Source organism: Marmota marmota, unplaced genomic scaffold (assembly GCF_001458135.2).
Source record: "Marmota marmota marmota unplaced genomic scaffold, marMar, whole genome shotgun sequence".
Lineage (NCBI taxonomy): Eukaryota > Metazoa > Chordata > Mammalia > Rodentia > Sciuridae > Marmota > Marmota marmota.
The window spans coordinates 5,847,989-5,869,942 of NW_026000137.1; the positions used below are offsets into that span (position 1 = coordinate 5,847,989).

Below are 21,954 nucleotides of genomic sequence, written 5' to 3' on the forward strand. Positions count from 1 at the left end.
ACTGTCTGAGATATAACAGCAAAACTAGCCTTAATTTCCTTCTTCATAATTTCAGGTAACAGATTCTTTCTTACTGTAGATCTGAGCAACTTCAGCATACAGTTTTTCCATCAAGTAAGGAACTTTCACATTTTCACTTAAAGGAAACACTTTATGGCTTCTCTTTGGCACATCTGAATTGCTAGCATCACTACTCTTGTACTTTGGGATCATTATTAGGTAAAATAAGGGTTGCTTTAATACAAATACTGCATTGCTGCAACAATCTGATAACTGAGATGGCGACTAAGTGACTAAGGTGACTAACTGTGGATATGGTGGACAAAGGGATGATACAGGTCTTCCCAGGACAGGGCTGGACAGTGTTGAGATTTCATCATGCTACTCAGAATGATGTACAATTTAAAACTTAACAAATTATTTAGATCTGAAATTTCCCATTTAATATTTTTGGACCACTGTTGACCACAGATAATTTTTATTCCTTTTTTACATTCTCCAAACCTCTTTAGAAATTTTGGCCTCATCTTTTTATTGTTGCTTAAATGGGTTAGGGTTTTCTTATATTTAGCACATGCCCTTCAAATCCGTTTTGGGACTAGGCAAAACATGAATTGCCATGGAAATGGAAGGTTGAACAAGGTATTTATAGCATTCTAAACTCTAGAATACTAGAGTTGTATCCTTAAAATTAAAGACAGATGCTGGCTTTTGGTTATTGACAACAATTTCCTCTGAGTGATCATTACTACCTGAGCTTCTGGAATGAGTTTGGGATTCTGTCTTATATCAAATTGCTGGCCAGTGACTGACCAGGCAAGATTGAGGGCTTCCCTATTTTTTGATAACCAAGGAAGTAGGCTAGGCCTACTCTTTGGAACTGTAAATTATTAGAACTGAAAAGGACAAGACATAATTTAGCCTAATTTTCTAATCTGATAGATGGTTAGGGGATCCACTTGAGGTCATACAGCTAGCCAGTGGCATAATGGGATGAGAATATTGGTCTCTTGATTCTTAATTTCAGTGCCCACATCTTCTGTCTAGGAATTCTTGTGATCTGCTCACTAGACTTGCATTTTGCAGTCACACAATGATAAATGGAGATAATGTGTTGCTTACTTGCTTTACAGGGTAATTTTCTTTCTTTTCATTGCGGGGTGGGGTGGGGTGGGGGTAGTACTGGGGATTGAATTTAGGGGCACTTGGCACTGAGCCACATCCCTAGCCCTATTTTGTATTTTATTGAGAGACAGGTCTCACTGTGTCTTGCCATTGCTGAAGTGGGCTTTGAACTCACAATTCTTCTGTGTCAGCCTCCCAAGCTGCTGCAGGGTAATTTTCTATCATCTCAAATACAAATACAAACTATTTACATATGCCTATCATCTTTTTCTCCTTTCTTTGGAGGAAAACAATGATGTGATTCCTTTGGGTTCAGGAAGATCTCTTCAGGGTACATTGTCTCCCATTTCTTTCTTTTTTTTTTTTTTTTTAAAGAGAGAATTTTAATATTTATTTTTTTTAGTTTTCGGCGGACACAACATCTTTGTTTTCATGTGGTGCTGAGGATCGAACCCGGGCCGCACGCATGTTAGGCGAGTGTGCTACCGCTTGAGCCACATCCCCAGCCCTCTCCCATTTCTTATTCAGCTCCTGAAGTTTGCTCATCTATTTCCATTTGTCCCCACCCCCCCCCTTTTTTTTTTGGTAACAGCAGTGCTTTTGTTCTTCCCTGGATCTTTGTGGAATTCCTCTTAGTGAACCACCTTTCCTTCTGATTTGCTAGTCCTTGGTTGACTTTTCTCTGGTAGTCTCTCCCTGATTTACCAAGATTCCTTTCTCCCTTTTTCCTTAGTGGCCTCCTGAACTCTGGATAGTATAAATTTCTGGAGAGTGGAGATGGTTTTATCTAGCATACACTAATGTTTAAATGAATAACTTACAAAGTAATATATAGAATCCTTCTCAAAATAATACATATATGTACATGAGTATGTATTTTATGTTCATGTATTACAGTGTACATGAAGTATTAATGAAAACTCTGTTGAATGTTTTGTTTTTTGAGAGGGATATTCTAAATCCTTATCTTTTTCCTCTCAGCAGGTAAGAATCCAGGCTGATCTTGCTCCTGTCTGGCCTACATAGGGCATTAAGTAATAGTACAAGATTTAAAACTCTGGGAGGGGAGAACAGTTTTGGTAGATGGAGCTAGGGTAAAAATAAAATTAAAAACCATATAACAGGTAGTAGAAACAGAATTAATAGAGTTGGAGAAATAGAAATGTCCATAAACAAACTCTAGTTCTAATTTGAAATATATTGATCCCAGAACTCTCCTGTGAAATGTTAATTACCTAGCTTTTGAATTATTCTCTAATGTCATTGGAAATTAGGAGCTGGAAGAGCTTGCTAATTAAAAATAATCTCTGGTCCAAGGAAGGGTCTCCACCCTGTGATTTGAATAATAGTTCACTCAAAGTAGTTCATTTGAAGACTCTGAACAATGCTTCTTAAGTGTGCATACACATATTACTAGATCTCATTAAACTGTAGATTCTGATTCATTAGGTCTGGGGCAAGGTCCAAGATTTTGTACTTGTAACAGGCTCTCAGTGAGGTCAGTGCTGCTGGTCCATATACCACACTTGCAGTAGGGAGAGTTTAGAAGATAGCATTAGAAATGGGATATCTCCCAAAGTTTGACCTGGGTTCATGGATATGTTAATAGGCTTTTGCTTGGAATAAGAACATTTTGTGAGAAACCCTTCTACCATGTCTAAGTAGTTCCCTTCATCTTGGGAGCCCCAAGGAACCACTACCATTACATCAGTATAATAACTGATATTCATGAAAATTACTTGCAGTTCTCTTCAGTGGCTGTGTAAAAGGCAGGCAGGAAAATGTTAACTTAAATACATTTTCATAAGAATGTTTAAAACATGCTTATATGGTTAATCAATAATCTTGAAAAAAAGACCCACATATGCAGAAATCTTCATTCTTAATAGGCTACCAGGATGCTTTACTAATAGGCTTTGAGATGTCATCTGCCATTTGACTTCTTTTGTCTAGACCAGTAGTTGCTCATCCAGCAGAGTATAAATGGGATCTTCTCTGTTGGGGGAAAGCAGGCCTGACATTGAATTTTATTTCCATTACTATTTGTAATATGAGACCCTGGGCAAGATATAAATTTTGATGAACCTGTTTTGTCACCTATAAAATAGACATTACCATTTCATTCCAAAATTTTTGAGAAGACATGTGAAAGTTAAGATAGTTACCGTCCCTTTCACCATTATTTTTCCCCTTGTTTTGATCCTGATAGACAAGTTGCTGTAACATTTGAAAATCAGTGATTCCTCTTCTTAGCTACCTCTTACCTGAACCTGTTCCCTGGCTTCTACTGGTGAAACAGCAGACTTTGTAAACTTTTGCAACTCCTTAGCTTTTGTAGAGATGAGAGCAGATTCTTGGAATAAACATGAAGAAAATGTAGTTGAACCTTTTTCACAAGGCAGAAGCAGTGGGGTTCATGTATTTAATCTTAATACACATTTTTTATTAAACACATTCATTCATATACATATACCTTATGTAGTAATAAGTGAATTGCCCTAGATCTATCCTTAACAGAGGGTCATAATTTCAGACTCCAGGTGGGATCTGTCTGAATAATGAGGCTATGGATGGAATTAGTTTTGTCTGGTAACCTTCAAATTGCAGTGGCCATGTTGTGGTTGGTCCTTGGTTAGATCAGGCACAACCAGTACATGTTTCTTACATATACTTCCCCTTTCAGCTTTGCCTGCTGGACTCTCTAACTTCTTTGGATTCTTATCTTTAAAAGCAGACAACTTGGAAATGAGGGTTCAGTTTGCTGCTGTGTGATCCTTCCCATCTGAGGTGTTTATTGGCTGCTCACATTGCATATTATGTTCCCTGCTCAGATAAAGTTTTCAATTCTGTGACTGTGTCAATGAAACTGACACAGGTGCATTAAAACAGACTGCAAATCATAATCTAGAATGATATTATACAATATTATGTTTTTTATAGGTATTCCACATCTGACAGGAGGACAAATTGGGTTGGCTAACCTGTAAATTCATTAGGATTGGATTAGGATTAGAATTGGATCACAAGTTGGGTTTGAAAAAGACAAGAAAACTCAATGGAAGCTAGGCACAGTGGCACACGCCTATAAGCTCAGTGGCAGGAGGATCACAAGTTCAAGGCAGCCTCGGCATTTAACCAGACCTGTCTCAAGTGGTCCTAGGTTCAATCCCCAGTACAAAACAAAACAAAACAAAACAAAAAACCCCATACTCAGATATCTCATCTACAAAATCTAGCTCTGGCCTGACAATTCTAGCACTCTGTCCTCCCTATACTATTTCCAACAGCACAAGATTATTTGTAAACCTCCTTTCCCATTCAGTTCTTTGCATTCTTCAAGATTCTAGTGTAAATTTCTCAACTTTCAAGAAACCTCCTTCATTGGCCTGATTTTTCCAAAGTACCTTTTCCATTCCTATGGCTCAGAACACCTTGCCTTAAGGCAAGCATAAATATATAGAAGTATTTTCATTTTAAACCACCCCCAAGGCCTGATATGTATCATTGTGAGAGTGCTGGGAATCCAAGTCATATGGCTCATAATCTCTTTTCTCTTTCAGGACCGAATCATCAATTTAGTTGTTGGCAGCTTAACATCCTTATTGATTCTAGTAAGTATCTTTATTTTGTGCCTCATTCAGGCTCTCAAAGTTCTGAAAACTTTAGTATTATGGTTCAATTAAAAAAAAAAAACAACAACAACAAAACAACTTTCAGAGCTAATACATGAGTATGTTAAGTGTTCATGCTTTCAACTTTACTACAAAACTGCAATTGGCAACTGATGCAACTAATTTGATTTTCATCCTCAATTCCCCAGTTGAATACAAGAAATAGTACAAATCAAATGAATTTGCCAGTGGTTCCTTGCCTAGTAAGTTTGTAAAAATGTCAGTGGCTACCATCAACTTCATTCAGATGTAAGCCATGGTAACTCCCTACTTCTGTTAATATCTTAATTATCACTGGTTAAGTTTAAAAAGATTTGGTTAGCATATAATATAGTGATTTTCCACTTTGTATAATAAAACTAGGGTACTATATAATAAAATAAAATAAAGGTATATTTTTATAGTTTGATAGTGATATTTTTAGGTATATTTTCACTTATTAACCTTAAGTGTTTTTTTCATGACTTCTTAATAAAAAGAATGGGTATAATGTTCTATGTACCTATGATAGAGGCAGAAATGGGTTTTAGGAACCCACCTTTTAGTATTTTTCATAGTGAAAGTAAAACCAGCTTTGATTATATTCTTCATTTTTGGTAGGAGTATTCAGATTAAGAATGTCAGCATTTTTACCAGTACAGTCATTAGTTCTGGGAATAGGGTTTAAATGATTTCTAATAGAGATTAGCTAGCTTTACTGATCTTTCATCTCCTTTCATAAGCAAGGAAAGGATAGAAAAGGAGGAATTATTATAAGAATTTGAACATATATACAAATACTTTATAAAATATTGTATTGACATTCCAGAAATCAAACATGATGGGTAGAAATAATTTTATAATGTGAAGCTTCTTCTAGTATCGTTACCTTGTCTAGATTTGATCTTAATAAGTCATCTTTTTTTTTTTCTCCCTTTTTGGTGTTGCTGATATTTGAATCTAGGGCCTCAATTATGCTAAACAGGTGTTCTCCTTCTGACTTATACCCCTAACCAAATCTTAGAATTAATTCTAAGGCTTTATATAATTTCTCTCCACACAGGTAACGCTGATCAGTGCTTTTGTTTTCCCTCAACTACCTCCCAAACCATTGAATATATTTTTTGCTGTCTGCATCTCTTTGAGTAGTATTACTGCCTGCATACTTGTGAGTACTATTTAGAATTTAAATGAAGTATTCTTGAGGGCCTAATGTTGCAGTCCTTAGAATAGATTCCCAGCCCTGTGTCTATATAAAGGTTCTGTCTAATACCACCTCCCCACTCGTCCTCATTAGTTTCTGCATCAAGATGCCAGAAGTCCCAATTATTAATTGCACATTAGTTTTTACTCAGAAGTCCCACAGTTGGAACTCTTAGCTAAAAAGTGAAGGAAGAAATTAGTGAAATTAGTAGCTAAAAAACTTTGATATACTTATCTTCACTCAAGGGCTACATTCAGGGCCCAGCAGGCTTTGAGAAATACTTTTAATGGAAGGGATAGCATTCTAGATTTATTTCTAATAACATAATTTATTTTAATCTCTGTGCTTCCCTCCACAATGGCTCCTCAGTATTTATTCAGTAGTTGGTAGTGGTTTCATGACCCTTGAAAAACTGAAACAAAACAGTAAACCTTTAAAAACAGTTAGGCATGCCTGTCCGGGACAGGAGGATCACAAGTTAAAGCCAGCAAGACTCTCAGCAAATTAGTGAGACCATCTCCAAATAAATAAATAAAAAGGACTGGGGATGTGACTCAGTTGCTAAGTGCCTCTGGGTTGTTCTGAGTTTAAATAGGACTGGTTTTACTACAGTCCTATGACCTGAAGAACTGACCCATCCCACTTGGGGAACCTTCTTGTCTCCCCTGGCTTGAAGCCTTGAGTGACTAACATTGAGTAGTTTTATCTAAATACATACAAATTGATGTAGGCTAATAAGACTGTCTCACTGGTTAAATTGGTGGAAAAACAATTTTGTAATTTAAATTTTAACAGTTGGCCCAGTGGCTATTACTTTAATTTTTATTTAATTCTTCTTTTAGATCTACTGGTATCGACAAGGAGACTTAGAACCGAAATTTAGAAATCTAATTTACTATATCATATTTTCTATCATCATGTTATGTATATGTGCGAACCTGTACTTCCATGATGTGGGAAGGTGAGGCTGCCAAGGAGAAATACTTACCAAGACTCTTCAAAACTATACATTAGGACAGTGAATAAATGTTGGATATATGCTGAAGAATCTTCTACAGAAGTCTGATACATGATTTTCATGTTAATTGTAAATTTAAATTCCCTCTTGAAAGGGAGACTATCATAGATCTCATTGCTTTTTCTTTAAGGAGCTGATGTTGCACTTAAAACATTCCAAAACTTAGAAGTTCATACAGCACAAGTACTTTTCACTTTGAAATTATTATTATTTTTTACAATTGCATGGCAAACGCTCAAAATCTTGCATTTTAAGACAAATATTCTTTTATTTCTGTTAAACTGAATATACAATTATTGTTCCCTAGGCAACCAACTTTTGCTTATAACTACAATTTCACGTTAACAAAACACAGACAGTGAAAAGACAACTTTGATTGTGAAGATCTAATTACAATAATAAATAAAATAATTTATACAAGTTTTTTTTGTGACTTTTCTATAGGGGTCATATTCATTAAAGCCCTAGAGGCTAGTTTTGGCTTAACCCTTCTCTAGTAGGAATGACTCTTGATTTATTTCCTTTTGTTACAGAAGCAAATTTTATTTTGTTTTTAAAAATTGCTGGAGAGGGAGCAGTTATATTGTACCTCCACCAGCTAGTGCACTAAGTGAATGGCAAACTCTGATACCCCCTCAAATATTTTCTGGATAGTCTATGTCATAAAACATGTAATAAACAGTCATGGTATTGGGGATATTATCTCTTTCCATATTTGGTTTAATTTTACTTCAAAGTGCTAACTCTGTAAACTAATAACAGTGGTTTCTGTTGAGGGGGTAAAAACTGCTTAGTTACCAGTGGGTTGTTTACTACTCTTACCCATATTCCCTTTAAAAGTAATAAAAAACCTGTAGTGAATTTTCTTGACTCTAATGCTGTCCTCTTTACCCTGCCTGAACCAGCTCCCACTGCCAGCAATGGGTTAACCAAAAGTAACCGCAACACAATTATCTTAGGTCTCTGTATTTTATGCTGGTCAAGGCTCAAAACTATTTAATCTTTTTGAAGAAGGTCACTGATAGCTCTAGACCATGTTAAGAGCTTTCTCTGAAATACAACCAGGCCTACTTGAGAATGTTAAGAGTGCCATTGTTTATCTGCAGAGATGAATATTACTGCTTTGGTGATTTTAAAAAACTTCTCAGTAGCTAAGTAAATGAAATTCTGTCCTGACAATTAACAGTAAACACAAGGATCTGTGCAGTTAAATCTTCCAGATTCTACTCACCTACACACTGTCATTAAACTGGACCTCAGATGATATACTTAAAAGGAAGTAAAAAATCATAGCAGCAACAATGTGCATGGCTTAAGCATTGTAGCTATTTAAAAGCCAGAGGAATGGTAAAAGGGAGGTTGCTCCTATTTCTTTGGAGATATTGTAATTAACAGTGTGGCTTCTTTGCTTTAACTACCTGTTTCTAAGAATGAACTAATGACAATTTACCAAATCCTCAACATCCTTTGAATCTTCAGAAACAGGACTGCCCAAAGATGATCCAATGATGTTTGATTCTTCCTGATGATGTTGGAGTATGGGATCTGTAGTGAGTTAAGTTTCAACTTAGGTTAAAAATTGCATATATGGAAAAGACTGTCAGGAATTTTTGTAAGTATTCTACCATGGTGTAGGGGATTAGAGTTTTCGTGTTGGATTAAGAAAAGACTTAAGGCCCAAATTTTCCCCTTAAGATTTATCAAGCACAGGATATAAGAGGTATATTACAGTTACCTGTTAGTGTTGTCAAAGGCAAGACAGATTCAGTATCAATAACATCAGATGCCTGGATAAAGCTGTGTGGTGAAGGAACGATAAGTATTGTTTCGTCGTCAATAGTTGTTTGATCAACTTGTTCTACGATGGTGGGTGACTCTAAGTCCTAAATAATATTTTTAAAAAAAGAAAGAAAGAAAAAGATTTGACTCATATTCCTTGTCGGTTTTCCAGATCCCAAGTATGTCTAGGTTTGACAGTACTTAATTCTCAAACATAAAGATTAAGAGCTTAAAAAGATGGCCCCGTTAACCTTCATAATCTCATAATTTAATTTACTAAATGTTAACAAAAAAGGAGCAAAAAAGAATTAATTCAGTTACAGGTCACCTGAATACAGAGGAAAGTAGACTTTTAACACCATGGGATAAGGTTCCTAAGCCTAACCATAAAAGTCTACTATTAACCACACTCAGAAGTTGTTCTAACAAACATTTCTCAATCTACCGAGGTGGAGAGGGGAAAAGTTGTAGTGAAGAACTGTTAAGACAGAGCATAGCTTTCTTATTCCCTTCGGGTGCCATAAGAAATCTCTGACTGCCCACTTCTGTGAGAAACATCAGTGTTTGTTCACTCATACTTTTGTGGTCAGAGGTAGGGCTTTGTACTTGTTTTGTGGATCTAAAAAAAAGGAAGGAAGATCTTAAAATATCACTTTAGTGATATTTCCAAATGGCCGATTTGAGGTTGAAGGCAAGAACCCATTAAGCTGTTTTTTCTATTAAGTGTTGCTTACCTCAGTAACATAAGCACTGGCTAAATCAGAGGGGGATTCTTCTTGTTTAAGGTCGGTGTCAGAGATTTCTTCTTCTGTTCTGACCATAACACTGTTCATCAGTTCTGTGCTATTTTGGTCACTGAATTTGGATACATGAGCATCATTAAATGATGGCTCTATAGTCATCTTAGGCTGATGAATTTCATCTGGGAAAGTGTCTGCTTCTAGTGCATCTGGAGGCTCAGGGAAGTCAGATGACTGAATATCACTATCTACTGTCAGTTCCGCTTGGGATATGGAAGAAGTGATGTCCTCTGTAGCAACAGTCTGAATGATGACTCTTGGTGTGTGACATTGCACTGTGACACTGTCACTTGTGTTCAACAGATGTTCTGGCTATAAAACATTAAAGACAACTATCAATGGCAAAATGAGAAAGTAACACTAGATTTAAATTATTGAACAAATAACATTTATAGGTAGTACCCCATGGTCCCTCCCATTATTTCTCACCTCTGTAACTGAAATGTTTGAATACTATTTTTCTAGAACCTCAATTCTTTACCAAGTAGGGCTCTCCTAAATTCCCTACTATAATGTACATCTGTCTCATAAAAGGAGGAATAAAGGGCAGTATCCCAGTGAAGGAAGAATGAGGGTGCAAAATACTGAGCCTGGGACAATAATGCAAGACATTAGTTTAATAAGTTAAAAAAAAATCAAGTAAAATTATGTAACATACGGATAAAGCATGAACAATGATCTGTTCTGGAGAAGCAGGAGCAGCAGCTGTCAGGGTTACAGTGGGACTAGCAGTCAGAGTTAGGGGAAGGCCTTGACTTGAACTTGTCTGAAGTAGGTAGGTGCCTGGAGTGCCAGTGGGCTGTAAATGGAAAGACTAAAGGAGAAACAAAGGAGACAGCTCAATATATGTATTAATAGGCTACTGATTAAGTCTACCTCTACATCTTAAAATGAACTGACTCTAATTTATAGCTACAAATGTACTTACCAATTATGAGGGTGCAAACAAATAATAAAATGAAGGGTGTAATACTCAGTCTGGAGATTTAACAGGTAAGGCATTTATCCTACTCTTTGTTCCTATGTATTCCCATGGTCTGGTCTTAGCTATTTGTTTCAGGGCACTAAGACACAGATGCACATGCAATAAATAACCCAGCATATACACAATCATCCCTCTTTAATCTTTCTCTGTAGCACATAAAAACAGGCAGTATCCCAGTTTAAAAAAGAAAGTTACCATTTTTTAAAAGGCACAACAGCAGTGTTACTTACTTGAACTCAAATTTTCATAGTATAATTTTAAGAAATGTTTCATATTAAGGGAAATTTTACCAAAATGTCAATAGCAATGCTCTAAAGAAAAAAGATGCTTATCTGAAAGCTGGTTAATTGATCAAACATTTTTATCTTTTGAGATTTTAAAGTGTAACAAAATTACTCACCAATAAACCTTTCAAACCATAAGCTTCTATGTAATTTTAAGTTAGAAGAAGTGTATGTATTTGAAATAGGGCTGTGGGTTGAAATTTTGTGGCCTGTTGTTTGATCTAATATCATCTTGTCAACTCCTGTGTAATAAATCCCTGAATACAGGTTTCTTTATTCCTTACATGGGAATAATACCTATATCTCATGGGAAGAGTTTAGATTAGAAATGACTATGAAAGTGCCTAACACCCAAGAGGGAGACAATCATTAAAAAAAAAAAAAAAAAGTGAAAAAGTGAAAGCTAATAATTTTCCTTAAGAGTTACATGTATTAATCACATATAGACAGTTATAACTGTAAATACTCTGTCTGTAAGTCACATGTGTTTTAATAAAACACATTTAAATCTCCATTTTTTGAAGCTTGGTTACTGGTATCATCCCCTACAAATAAATTGGGAGAGAAATCTCTGAATAGTTGAATGTGACCTTTTAAGTAATAACCTGAACACAAATCTCAATTGTATGTATAAGTGTATTTTTACTTAGGTATAAAAAAAACATAAAATTAAGTTGTTTTCTACCTGTTTCATATGGTTTTCTTGTATATATTCCTATTTTGGAAACCAATTAAGCAAGCTTTGAGTTCTAAGGATAGAAAGAGAACCTTTTGCTTTGTTCATCTTCCTCCTGGGATTTGATTGTGGAGTGGATGAATAAACTCTTCTACTAATACCCCTTATGTTTTTTAAAGTAAATGAATCTGGAGAGAATTTATATACAATTTATTATTTTCTACTTAATGAAATATGAACTAATCTGGGTTTCTTTGTTTTAGAAAGAACAATGACTAGGACTACATATTAACAATCATGACCCATTTCATCAGGCCAGAGTCAGCCATTACTCTTCAAGAAAATGGCAGCCCTACAGAGATACACTTTTACCTAAACCCATCATAAACTGAAAATGCCACTTAGTAAAAAATGCATTTTATATCCCTAACCCACTAACAACATAGCAGTTGCTTGATACTTACTTGATACACACAGTACCAAAAATATTGGGTGTTGACCCATGATCAAAATTCATGTACAAGTTTTTATGTGGAAATATATTTCAATTTCTTAGGTATTCTTTGGGATTAGAACTGGTGGAATGTTTGGCAACACTACATTTGATCTTTTTAGAAATTATAAGATTGTTTTCCCAAAGTGGTCAAACCAGTTAAGACTGGAACTTTAAAATTTGTACCCCCAGTGGCTACTGAAGTGTTTACTGAATCAATCTTATTCAAGCTCGTGATTTGTTGTCTATAACCCTTTTCTCAAATAACCAGAATGAACTTATAATTCAGTATAGTACAGTCCATGTTATGTGCTCTACTCTTTAGCACTGTCATTTTCATATGTAAAAATATATGGGATTACGTACAGATGAGAAAAAAGCAAATTTAAATGAATTAAAAAAGTGGAAGTCTGATTTATATCTAATGTCGGCTATTCATCTGGCCTCAAATATTTAGTTTCATCTTTTATATGACATATATAACATTTTTTTAAAAATGTTACCAACTCATCTTTCTTATGCATAAAAATGGCCAATATCCATTATATTAAGTATTACTCACTGGAAGGATCTCAAATGTCTGTAGTGTTCCACTGTTTAGTGTTATTGTTTCTGAGTCAACAGTAGCAGCAGGGGAGTCTGTTGAAGCTGTAGTAAGAACAAGGACAATAATAAAATGCTTTATAAAAGTTCTACAGTGTACTCAATTGTCATGAAGGCAAATTCATTTTGAAAAATTTGCCTGTAAACCTGAGTCATTTAAATTTAGAAGAGAAAAGAAATCTAATGAACTTATCTGGGATGGCACACATGTCACAGCCAAGCCTGGCCCACTGCAAGTGTTAGCAACACTGCTTACTAGCAATATAAACCTAGGCAAATAACTTATTTTACTATTTATAAAATGTTTGCTATCTTCCTAATAGGTATTGTCAGCCCACGGAAAACTAAAATTCTCCATGCACAATCAATTTACAACCAATATAGTAGCGCACATTTTATTTTAACTAGTAATTGCAGTTACTCTGTTAATTCTTAGGCTATAAAACAGAAACAAGAAAGGCAAAAGAAAATAAAATTCTTAATGCTTTATTATAATGGAAGGAAGGTGAAGCAAATAAACTCAAGAACTTTGAGATAGGATTAGTTTAAATGTCTCTAAGGTAACTTTGCTTTTGGGTGCTGGGGATGGAACATGCTAGGCATCACGCATGCTAGACAAGCACACTATTACTCAGCTATACCCCCTACCCCATTCAGTCATTATAATCATATACAGATATGGTGTTAATAATAAAGTCAACAGGTAGCCAAGTAAGTCTCAACCACAGGATACATTTGGAAATGTTTCTGCTTGTCATGATTGGAAAGCACTATTGGCATTTTGTGGGTAAGGTCAAGGGATACTGAGCATCCTGCAATGTGAAGACATGCCTCATGCAAAATGCTCAAGTGACTGGTATGCTTGTGGGTAATAACCTTTTCATAGGCATTATGTAGACCTCTTATTAAAAAAGTGAGATAAAGATAAGTAAAGATTGTTCTCATTCCTTTTCTGTCATTACAATCCAAGAACGATGGAAAAAAGGGGAGAAGTGTCAACTTTGCTTAGAGCTGAAGAGAAAGTATTTCCCCTCCCCACAATAATTGCTGGGTTCCCTAATCTCATTAAACACAAAATAATCAGGTGCTAAGAACAACTGAGGGATAAAAAAATTTTTTCCTGTAGGAAACTGACTTATCTCCCATACGAAAATCTTTCTCGACCTTAACAAAACCCATCCTACATGTGACCATAAATCCATCCCCTATTTGTGTCTTCTGATAAAGTTGCTATAAATGATGTGCTTAACCTTGTGAACTCCGTATCTTCTGCTCCATTAATTCATTATTTTAGACAGTTTTCTATTAATCATTAATTTTAATTTCTAATTGATTTCTATTGAATCCTTTTTTTTGTTCTTTTGAGTTATACTTGATTATAGAATGTACTTAGACGTATTATTCATACAGAGTATAACTTCTCATTCTTGTGGTTGTACATAATGTGAAGTTACTACACTGGTTGTGTATTCATACAGGAACATAGGAAAGTTAAGTCCCATATTGAATCGTTAATTATAAAATCTTGAAAGATGGTTTTGAATGATTTACAATAGCCAGGTTTTAAGTCCTTCCTGTTACACATTCTTTCTTTGTACAAATATTAACTGAGCTAAACATAAAATGTTAGTTTTCCTTAATTCACCAACTTAGGTAAAACCAAATCATACAAATCCCAGTGGCAAGGAGCCTTGAGGTTCCAACACTTACAGACATGGGTGATCTGAACTGGAATCTGCAACGCTGTCATAGGACTTGGAGAGATGGCTGTATTATCTTCCAACCGGGCAACTCTGATCTGAACATGCTGTACACTGGAATTGGAATTACTGTTTGGAACTCCAGATCCTGATTTATTCTCCAAAAGTGTTGGGTTGTTTTTTTGGTTCTCATGTAACTGTTTAAGACCTTTTATTAAGACTGAAGGGAGATGGGTAGACAAAAAGAACATGACTCTCCGACAGACCACCATCTAAGCAACAAGGGAGGTGGGGTAGGAGGGGTAAGGAGGGAAAGTATTTGGAATAAATAATTGCATAATGAATGTGAAAACTAATCAAAATAACAATAAAAATACTAAAACCATAATCTCTTCTGAAAATTTGGAAACATTATCCATCTAACAGATTTTTTCCCCCCCTTTTGAAAAGGGGGTCTTGTTACATTGCCCAGGCTGGTCTTGACCTCCTGGGCTCAGGTAATCCTCCACTCCTAAGCAGCTGGGACTACAGATACATGCCACTATGCCCAAGCAGATTTAGAAAATTCTTAATATCATGTTTTTGCGATCCAAGAATAATAATGCAAAAACCAAGAGTGGGCATTGTTTTAAAAAAAAGTAAAAATAAAACATTTTCTTTTTTTTAATTTCCCAGGGCTTACTGACAGAATTCCTATAATTTACGAAGAATACTGTCAATGCTAAGCAACTTATTTTTAAACAGTATTCATTTTTCTCTCAGTGACTCAAGGGCACTTGATTGCCTGTATGCTTATACCTGCAGAGGAAAGTATATGTAATATGTAGCCTCTCTTAAGGTCTTGCACAGGGAGGCCTAATATAGATTTTTTTTTTTTTAATCAAGTGAAAATTCCTTAGCATTTAATTCTCTTTTGGGAAAAATTTAAGTTGGAATTTTACATTAAGGGGAATGAATTTAACAACCTAAATTAAATAGGCTATACGACTCAATTTAATGCATAAGCGCAAAACATGCAATGAAAAGTATATTGTCTTTAAGCAAACCCAATTTAGGATCTCTGGATTTACATAACAAATGAAATTAGAAATTTACAGAATTTTTCTTTTACAGAATACATTGTCAAAGATTTTCTCTAAATAATCCTGTGAAGATATTTAAAATTATAAAACTCATAAAAGTTTATTTACATTTAAGTACTGAGAAAGAAATCTGTACAAAAGTAAAACATGTACAATCTATTTCCTATTTATAGTTTTTATAGTTTATGTTGACAAACAAGAATGTGTAAATGTATATATTTTCCTCTTTTGACTTCAGGTATTACAATCACATTAACTTTTCTCTAGGGAAGACAGTTACTCAAAAAAATAGGGCATAAGTAAAAATCTGCCATGATACATCTTTACATGGCACAGAACTTCTAACCTCTAACTCCTAAAGAGTAAATATGGTAAGAGAAGGGAAGGAATTAAAAAGGCAAGTAATACATTACCAGGGAATGAAACATCCTTATGATTTGCAATTTGCCTTTTGATGGTCCACCATTTACTTCGAAGCCACTGTGGCGAACGGACACTGCTCCATCCCTCAGCTAACAGATCCCAGTTTATGTCATTTTCATCAGCTACATCAAGCTCTGCTATCCTACAGGTTACAAAAAACCATGTGTTAGCTGTTAAATTAATTTCTCCCTAAGAACCCTCCTTTGACTAGGTGATGACGACTCTGGTAATAAAAGGAATGGCAGATTATGCCAGTCTTATGCTGCATGGGGAAGGGATTCCAGGAATGCCGACTTGCTTCCAGAATTAAAAGCTAAGAAATACCATCAGCCGTATTAACCAGGGCACTAACCCTTGCAAATGGGTATAACCAGATGAAGCACTGTGAAGGAAAGGGAGTAGGCTGAAGATTAGAATAAGAACAGGTTTAGTTGTATAGTGTTCTTCAGTGTTTCATAGTATGGCCTTTACTACATTACTTCCTGCATCTTTTTCATTTGTAAAACAAATGGATTTAGGAATGAGCTATTTATAAAGATGACTAATGTAATAAAATACCCTTTAAGACACAAAGACAAAACCAAAATTGTTAGTTGTACTACCAATAATACAACTAAAAAAAAAATTTTTTTTTCTTTTGGTACGGAGAACTCAAGGGCACTTAACTACTAAAACACATCCCCAGCCCATTTTTTTATATTTTATTTTGAATCAGAGTCTCTCTTTGAACTTGTGATCCTTCTGCTTCAACCTTTTGAGCTGCTGGGTTTATAGGCAAGTGCCACCATGCCTGGCTAAATTGTGTGTTTTAAAGGTCTATTAACCATTTCCAGTATTAACTATTATGATGATCTTGATTTTAAGCACAGTAGCCACAAAAGTTTCTTTCTTCAGTGTCTTAAATATTTTCTTGCTGCTGTTTTTGTTCACTTCAGTCACTGAGTCATAATGGTTAAACCAAGAAATTAAAAAAAAAATAAAATTGGGGTTATTATCTTAAAGGTGTTTAATTTGTGTGAAGCTGATGGTGTGTGTAATTATGGATTGGGTCCCCCTTCTTGACAATCTTAGCACAGTAGCCAAGGATTGAAGGGCATGGAGACTGAATAGCTCTATTACCCTAAACATGTACCCCTAGGCTAGGACTGAGGCACATTGGTGAGACAGTGGAAAAGCTGCACTGCCACTGCCTGTGCCATACCTGTTCTGTGGATATAGAGGACTTCAGTCTCCACGCCTTCAATCTGGTACTTTGCCCGGGCACTAAATCCACTAAAAAGGAACAAACACAAAACAAAACAAAAGAGCTCAATATGAAGTACTTAGATCTTAAACAATGGCTCTCTATGGAAAGGATGTTTTTCAGACATTAGGCATCTAGGAAAACCAAAACAGGAAAGTCAATCAAGACATCCATAGTAACTATTCAGTTTCTATTAGGACACAAACCTGAGGATGAGATTGATTTCATCTTCCTTGGTCCACTCAGTACCCCCACTCTGTTTCCAGTTCAAGTAGTTGAGCCACTTAGAACGACACTGCTTTTCTGAGCGGGTACCCACACGTTCAGCCACAGCTGCCCAAGACACACCCTGTGTGACTATGTCACCTGGCTCAGTGCTCGTCAACTCATGAACCACTTCTGCAAGTCTCTTTTCTTCTTCTTCTGTCCATTTCCCTGAAAGAAGGAAATAATCCAAACTACCACTGCTACCTTCTTTTACAAATTTGATTCAGCCTTATATTTCCAAGTACTGGGAAATAGGCAGTAGTACTAAGAGTTTATTTGGTGAATGGCCCTCTGGTAGGAAACCACATATACCTACTGATAATTTTGTTTTACTACTCCCAGTAAAGGTCTCAACACACACACAAAAACAAAGAATCATAATGGAAAGGACCAACTGACTTTTTAAGTCAAGAAAAACTACCCCAAATATAACTATGAAGAATTATGTACTCTCAAGTTATACCAAGAACTTATATAAAAACAGTAAGATGGAAAGAGCCTCAATGATGGCCCAACAGGCCAGAAACTAATGCTTTCACTAAACTCCTACTCTGCAGAAGTGTGAAGTTAAGAGGCCAACAGTCACAAGAATGAATGATGAGGGACATCTACCAGCTCTACCAATTAAAGACTAAACTTATACTATCTTCTTTCCCCACTATCCCAACTCCACACTACTGTGATCAATAAAGTTTGACACTAGTATTCATACCCATTTTTACTCCTGTTTTTTTTAAACTCATGAACTTATGAATAAATAATATCAAATATTCCTTTTTGTGTGTATGTGTGGTACTGGAGATAAAATCCAGGGGTGCTTTAATACCCAAGGTAGAGTAGATAAGGAGGATATATTCTTGATTTCACTTTAGTGTAGTGAGGCTACATATACCCTAGAAGCTGAAGTTAAACCGGAATACTGTTTTTGTTTGTTTTTACTTAAAAGATAGACTTAGAGAACCTTCAGAGAACATTAATTCCCCTCTATTCTAATCTCTGTTTTAAAGAAAGAGGCTCAAAATGATATTTTAAATGTTAACAACAGAACCTAAAAACTGTTGTTGAAGGTTAGGTTTAACATTATCACCAATAAACTTGTGTATATTTGTAGTTTGGCCTGGAGATTAAAATACCAATAGTCATAAGCTGTTTTTTTTAAAAATGGAAAAATATACTTTGAGATAAGCAAAACACATATAAATCTTTTGAATACACCTCCTTCCTAACTTGGGACTTGCCAACAACCAATGTTTTTTATAAACATGAGATGATTCGGTACTATTAATATTAAGTTAAACGGACCTGAATTAAAATCCATTTTCTATATACATGCCTTAAAATACTTTCTCAACTGGGACAATAAGAATTGTTACAAAAGTGAAAACATGTTAGACCTAAATCCTTTTTTGTTGTTGTTTTGCTGGGGATTGAACCCAGGGCCTTGTGCATGACAGGCAAACACTCTACCAACTGAGCTATAGTCCCAGCCCTGAAAAGTCCTTTTGAAACTTAAGAAATTCTGTGTCCTTGTGAACAATGTCACCTTAAAAAAATAAATAAAGCACACAAATTAAGATTAGTTGGATCTGTTAAATTGAAGGGCAGGGAGAGGAGAAAGAAAAAGAAGGAGACTAGAAAAGTTGAATTAAGCAAATGATAATTTTTTTTCCCTCTCAGAAGAAAAAGCAGTATCTGCAGGGCAAGAAGCTCAAATAGTGACCCCACCGCCAAAAAAAAAAAAACAAATCCCCCACCAGCAGCATTCAAAGTACCTGTGTTGCAAGTATCCTTCATCAGTCGGCACCGATCTTTGACGGAAGATGCACTTCTTCCTAGGGCCGCCCCTATTGTTGCCCAGTCATTGCCATGCTTTATCCGGAGCCTAAAACAAGAGTCTGCCAATCAGCATTTGGTTCAACTGTTTTCTCCCTTTTAATTTCATCATTTATTCTTCATTCTTCTTCTTCCCATTTGATTGGTTTGGAAGTTGTGGGCAGCAATACTTTGAGAGCCAAAGTTTGAAAGTGTGGCCTTTTATTGGGGTCCACAGTTGTCTGTGGGTGAAAAAAAACAGGCAGCAATTGCCCTTTTCCTGGGTCAGAGAAGAAATAAGTAACTTGGATATGTGTTCAAAAAATACCAAATTCCCCTCAGGTTATTGACACAATCTCCCAGGTAAGCCCCAGATTTTTCCCTTTTGAGCAAACACTTCACAAACTCTTCTTCAGACATCTGAAAATAAGAACCTTCAGTGTTTTTTTCCATGATCTATTATAATAGTCCATTAAACCATGCTTTTTATGACCCTAACTCAATGAAGCAAAAGTATATTTCTGAGACTTCAACAACCTTTACAAGGTAGTTAGCAAGGATATTCAGTGAAACATTTGCCAACTCACCATTTTAGACTAAGTTGTGAAGCACAACCTTGGTTTTGATTCTATTATATAAACTCCCCAAACCAAAAATGGCCCTCTTCTGAAACCTATTAGTGGTCTGAGGAGTATTCTGTGATTGTCAATAGGAGACTAAATTGGTATGCTATGGACATAGCTACTTTGTGCAAGTCTAGATCAGATAAGCTCTTTTTATGGTTAATCATGCTTAACAGCAGGATTAAACTATACCAGTCTACCAAAAATCTCAAAATTTCAAATTGAAACTTAAAAAAACCCAAGACAAAACCCCAACAATTAGAGATAATGAAAACAATTTAAAACTTACTCCTTGAGTTTCTCAATTTCTTCAGGTGTATATCTAGAAATACAAAGAAATTTTAAAAAGGAGATAAATTAACAGAAGGAATGCTAAAAACCTTAATAAAAATCAGAATTTCACTTAGGGAACTCAATATTAAGTCAGCTTATGTATCATATTTTAAAGTAACCCATTTTAAAATGACTCAAAAGTTAAATGCTTCTATTGTCTTAAAAAAAACAATGATTTTAGCAATTTTGTCTATGAAAATTCAACATTTAAAATGATTTTGCTCCTATGCTCCTAACTCTTCCTTTATGACAAAGTTTAGTTTAGACACACTGAAATTGTAACTATTTCAGAAAGACTCATGGATAACTTAGCTAAAGGAAAATTCTCTCAAGGCACTGAAAAAATTAAAATTATCTTCCTTTCATTTAGTCAAGCATGAACTTCTGGCATAAACTTGCTCTTTATTTCAATACAGCCAGTGCACTCTTCTTTTATAAAATGTCCATTTATTTAAAAATTATAAAAGGCCAATCACTTTTTAACCACTTGGAAGACTTATGGAAAGTTTAGTCACTCTTGCTTCACTTTTTAAAAATTTCTTTTTCCACTCATTATTTAGTTCCCTTCAGCTTTCAAATATATTTTCATTAGCAAGGAGCTGAAGAGCTAGAGGAAAAGCAGCACTTGAAGCTTGGTAATATCTAGGAAGCCAGACTACTGCCACCTAAAATTCCCAAAGAGAAATTTAAAATGTCAGTAACACCACATAATCACTGAAGAAAATTAATGATGCTTTCCCATAAATGCTGCCTATAACAGAAATTCAAGCACTGTTTCCAGAATTAGTTATTTTCCTCTCTGGTTTTATTTTAGAAAGGCCAGAAACTTAGTAATGTTACCCCCCCAAAAAGAAAAATTCACATCAATGAATTTAGAGTTCTTTTAACATTACCATACTTTGTTATTTACTACAAATGAGACTCTGCCATATTAAATATTCTAAGACATATATATATAGAGAGAGACTCAGATTCTAATTTCTAAGAGGCCTTATGATGAGGTTTTTTAATCATGTAATGAAGGTAGACCTGAAAGATAAAAATATTAACTATAATTCATAGCTGTCTTCACTTGAGGCCCCCAGTCATAATTCAGCTAAAAAAAAAAAAAAGACAATTCCTTAAATATTTCCCCTAATTACATGAAAACATGCAGCATTACAAGTTTTCATACTTTCCCACATGGTTTCTGTCATCATACATGCGAAGCACTCTTCTATAAACTGCAAACAAAGGCCGGTTCAGACCCCATGCTATAGTCCTGTAGAAATCTTTTCTTTCGTCTTTTGACATCTCAAAGATGATTTCTGTGGCATCTTTTATTCCGCGTGCCTAAATGGGTTACATTTCTTTGATTTAGGGATTTCTGATAAAATGCATCTGGACATACTATGCTTTTAAAACTTGTTTTAATGTTAAAGTTCATTAATTGCATTTATAAAAAGAGTATAAGGCTAATTCATTAGTAAGTCAAATATAAACTTTTAAAATGTTGAGATAATAAAGTGATGCTTAAATGCTCCAAAAGCAAGTTGTATTAGGTTCAATAAATTCAATTTCTGCTAACTCCTTTTAAAACTATATTAAAATTTTTAAAACAAATATAAAGTAGAAGGAAGAAAATTATAAAAGCTAAATTAATTGGAAATCATAGCACAGAAAGTATAAGAAAGCATAGAAAGGATAAATGAATCAAGAAATTGGTTCTCTGAAAAGATATATTACAATTAAAATTTGAAATGATAAAATTTCTGGTGAAATTTTTAAAAAGACAAATAATATTAGGAGTGAAAAAATGGAGCCTATATAGAGATGCTGGAGAGATCAGACAATAAAAGAACATTATATACAACT

At 35.0% G+C, this 21,954-nt stretch overlaps 2 protein-coding genes and 1 non-coding gene across 7 annotated transcripts in view; 1 reads left to right on the forward strand and 2 right to left on the reverse strand.

The window, feature by feature from the left end:
• Tmem243 (transmembrane protein 243) overlaps positions 1-21,954 on the forward strand; it is a 52,919-nt gene that overhangs the window by 13,558 nt on the left and 17,407 nt on the right. Inside the window, exons 2-4 of one of the 2 annotated variants that reach the window (XM_015502354.1) lie at positions 4,686-4,736; positions 5,839-5,943; positions 6,822-7,417. In XM_015502354.1, the coding sequence (XP_015357840.1) occupies positions 4,686-4,736; positions 5,839-5,943; positions 6,822-6,944 (279 nt within the window). In that variant the 3' untranslated portion in view covers positions 6,945-7,417. Of the gene's footprint in view, positions 1-4,685; positions 4,737-5,838; positions 5,944-6,821; positions 7,418-21,954 lie in introns of those variants that run through there. The other variant, XM_048785465.1, reaches the window with a different exon arrangement.
• The window catches only part of Dmtf1 (cyclin D binding myb like transcription factor 1), a 41,056-nt gene continuing 26,342 nt past the window's right edge, over positions 7,241-21,954 (reverse strand). For 3 of the 4 annotated variants that reach the window (XM_015502351.2, XM_048785463.1, XM_048785464.1), the window contains 11 exons: positions 21,275-21,432; positions 20,057-20,089; positions 19,105-19,214; positions 17,272-17,500; positions 15,813-15,964; positions 14,328-14,537; positions 12,577-12,662; positions 10,235-10,390; positions 9,511-9,888; positions 8,733-8,880; positions 7,241-8,542 (listed from right to left, as the gene is read on the reverse strand). In XM_015502351.2, coding sequence (XP_015357837.1) covers positions 8,433-8,542; positions 8,733-8,880; positions 9,511-9,888; positions 10,235-10,390; positions 12,577-12,662; positions 14,328-14,537; positions 15,813-15,964; positions 17,272-17,500; positions 19,105-19,214; positions 20,057-20,089; positions 21,275-21,432 — 1,770 coding nt within the window. In that variant the 3' untranslated portion in view covers positions 7,241-8,432. The remainder of the gene's footprint in view (positions 8,543-8,732; positions 8,881-9,510; positions 9,889-10,234; positions 10,391-12,576; positions 12,663-14,327; positions 14,538-15,812; positions 15,965-17,271; positions 17,501-19,104; positions 19,215-20,056; positions 20,090-21,274; positions 21,433-21,954) is intronic. The other variant, XM_015502352.2, reaches the window with a different exon arrangement.
• Trnad-guc lies at positions 18,745-18,812 on the reverse strand. Its single transcript has one exon. It is a non-coding gene; the product is annotated as a tRNA-Asp (tRNA).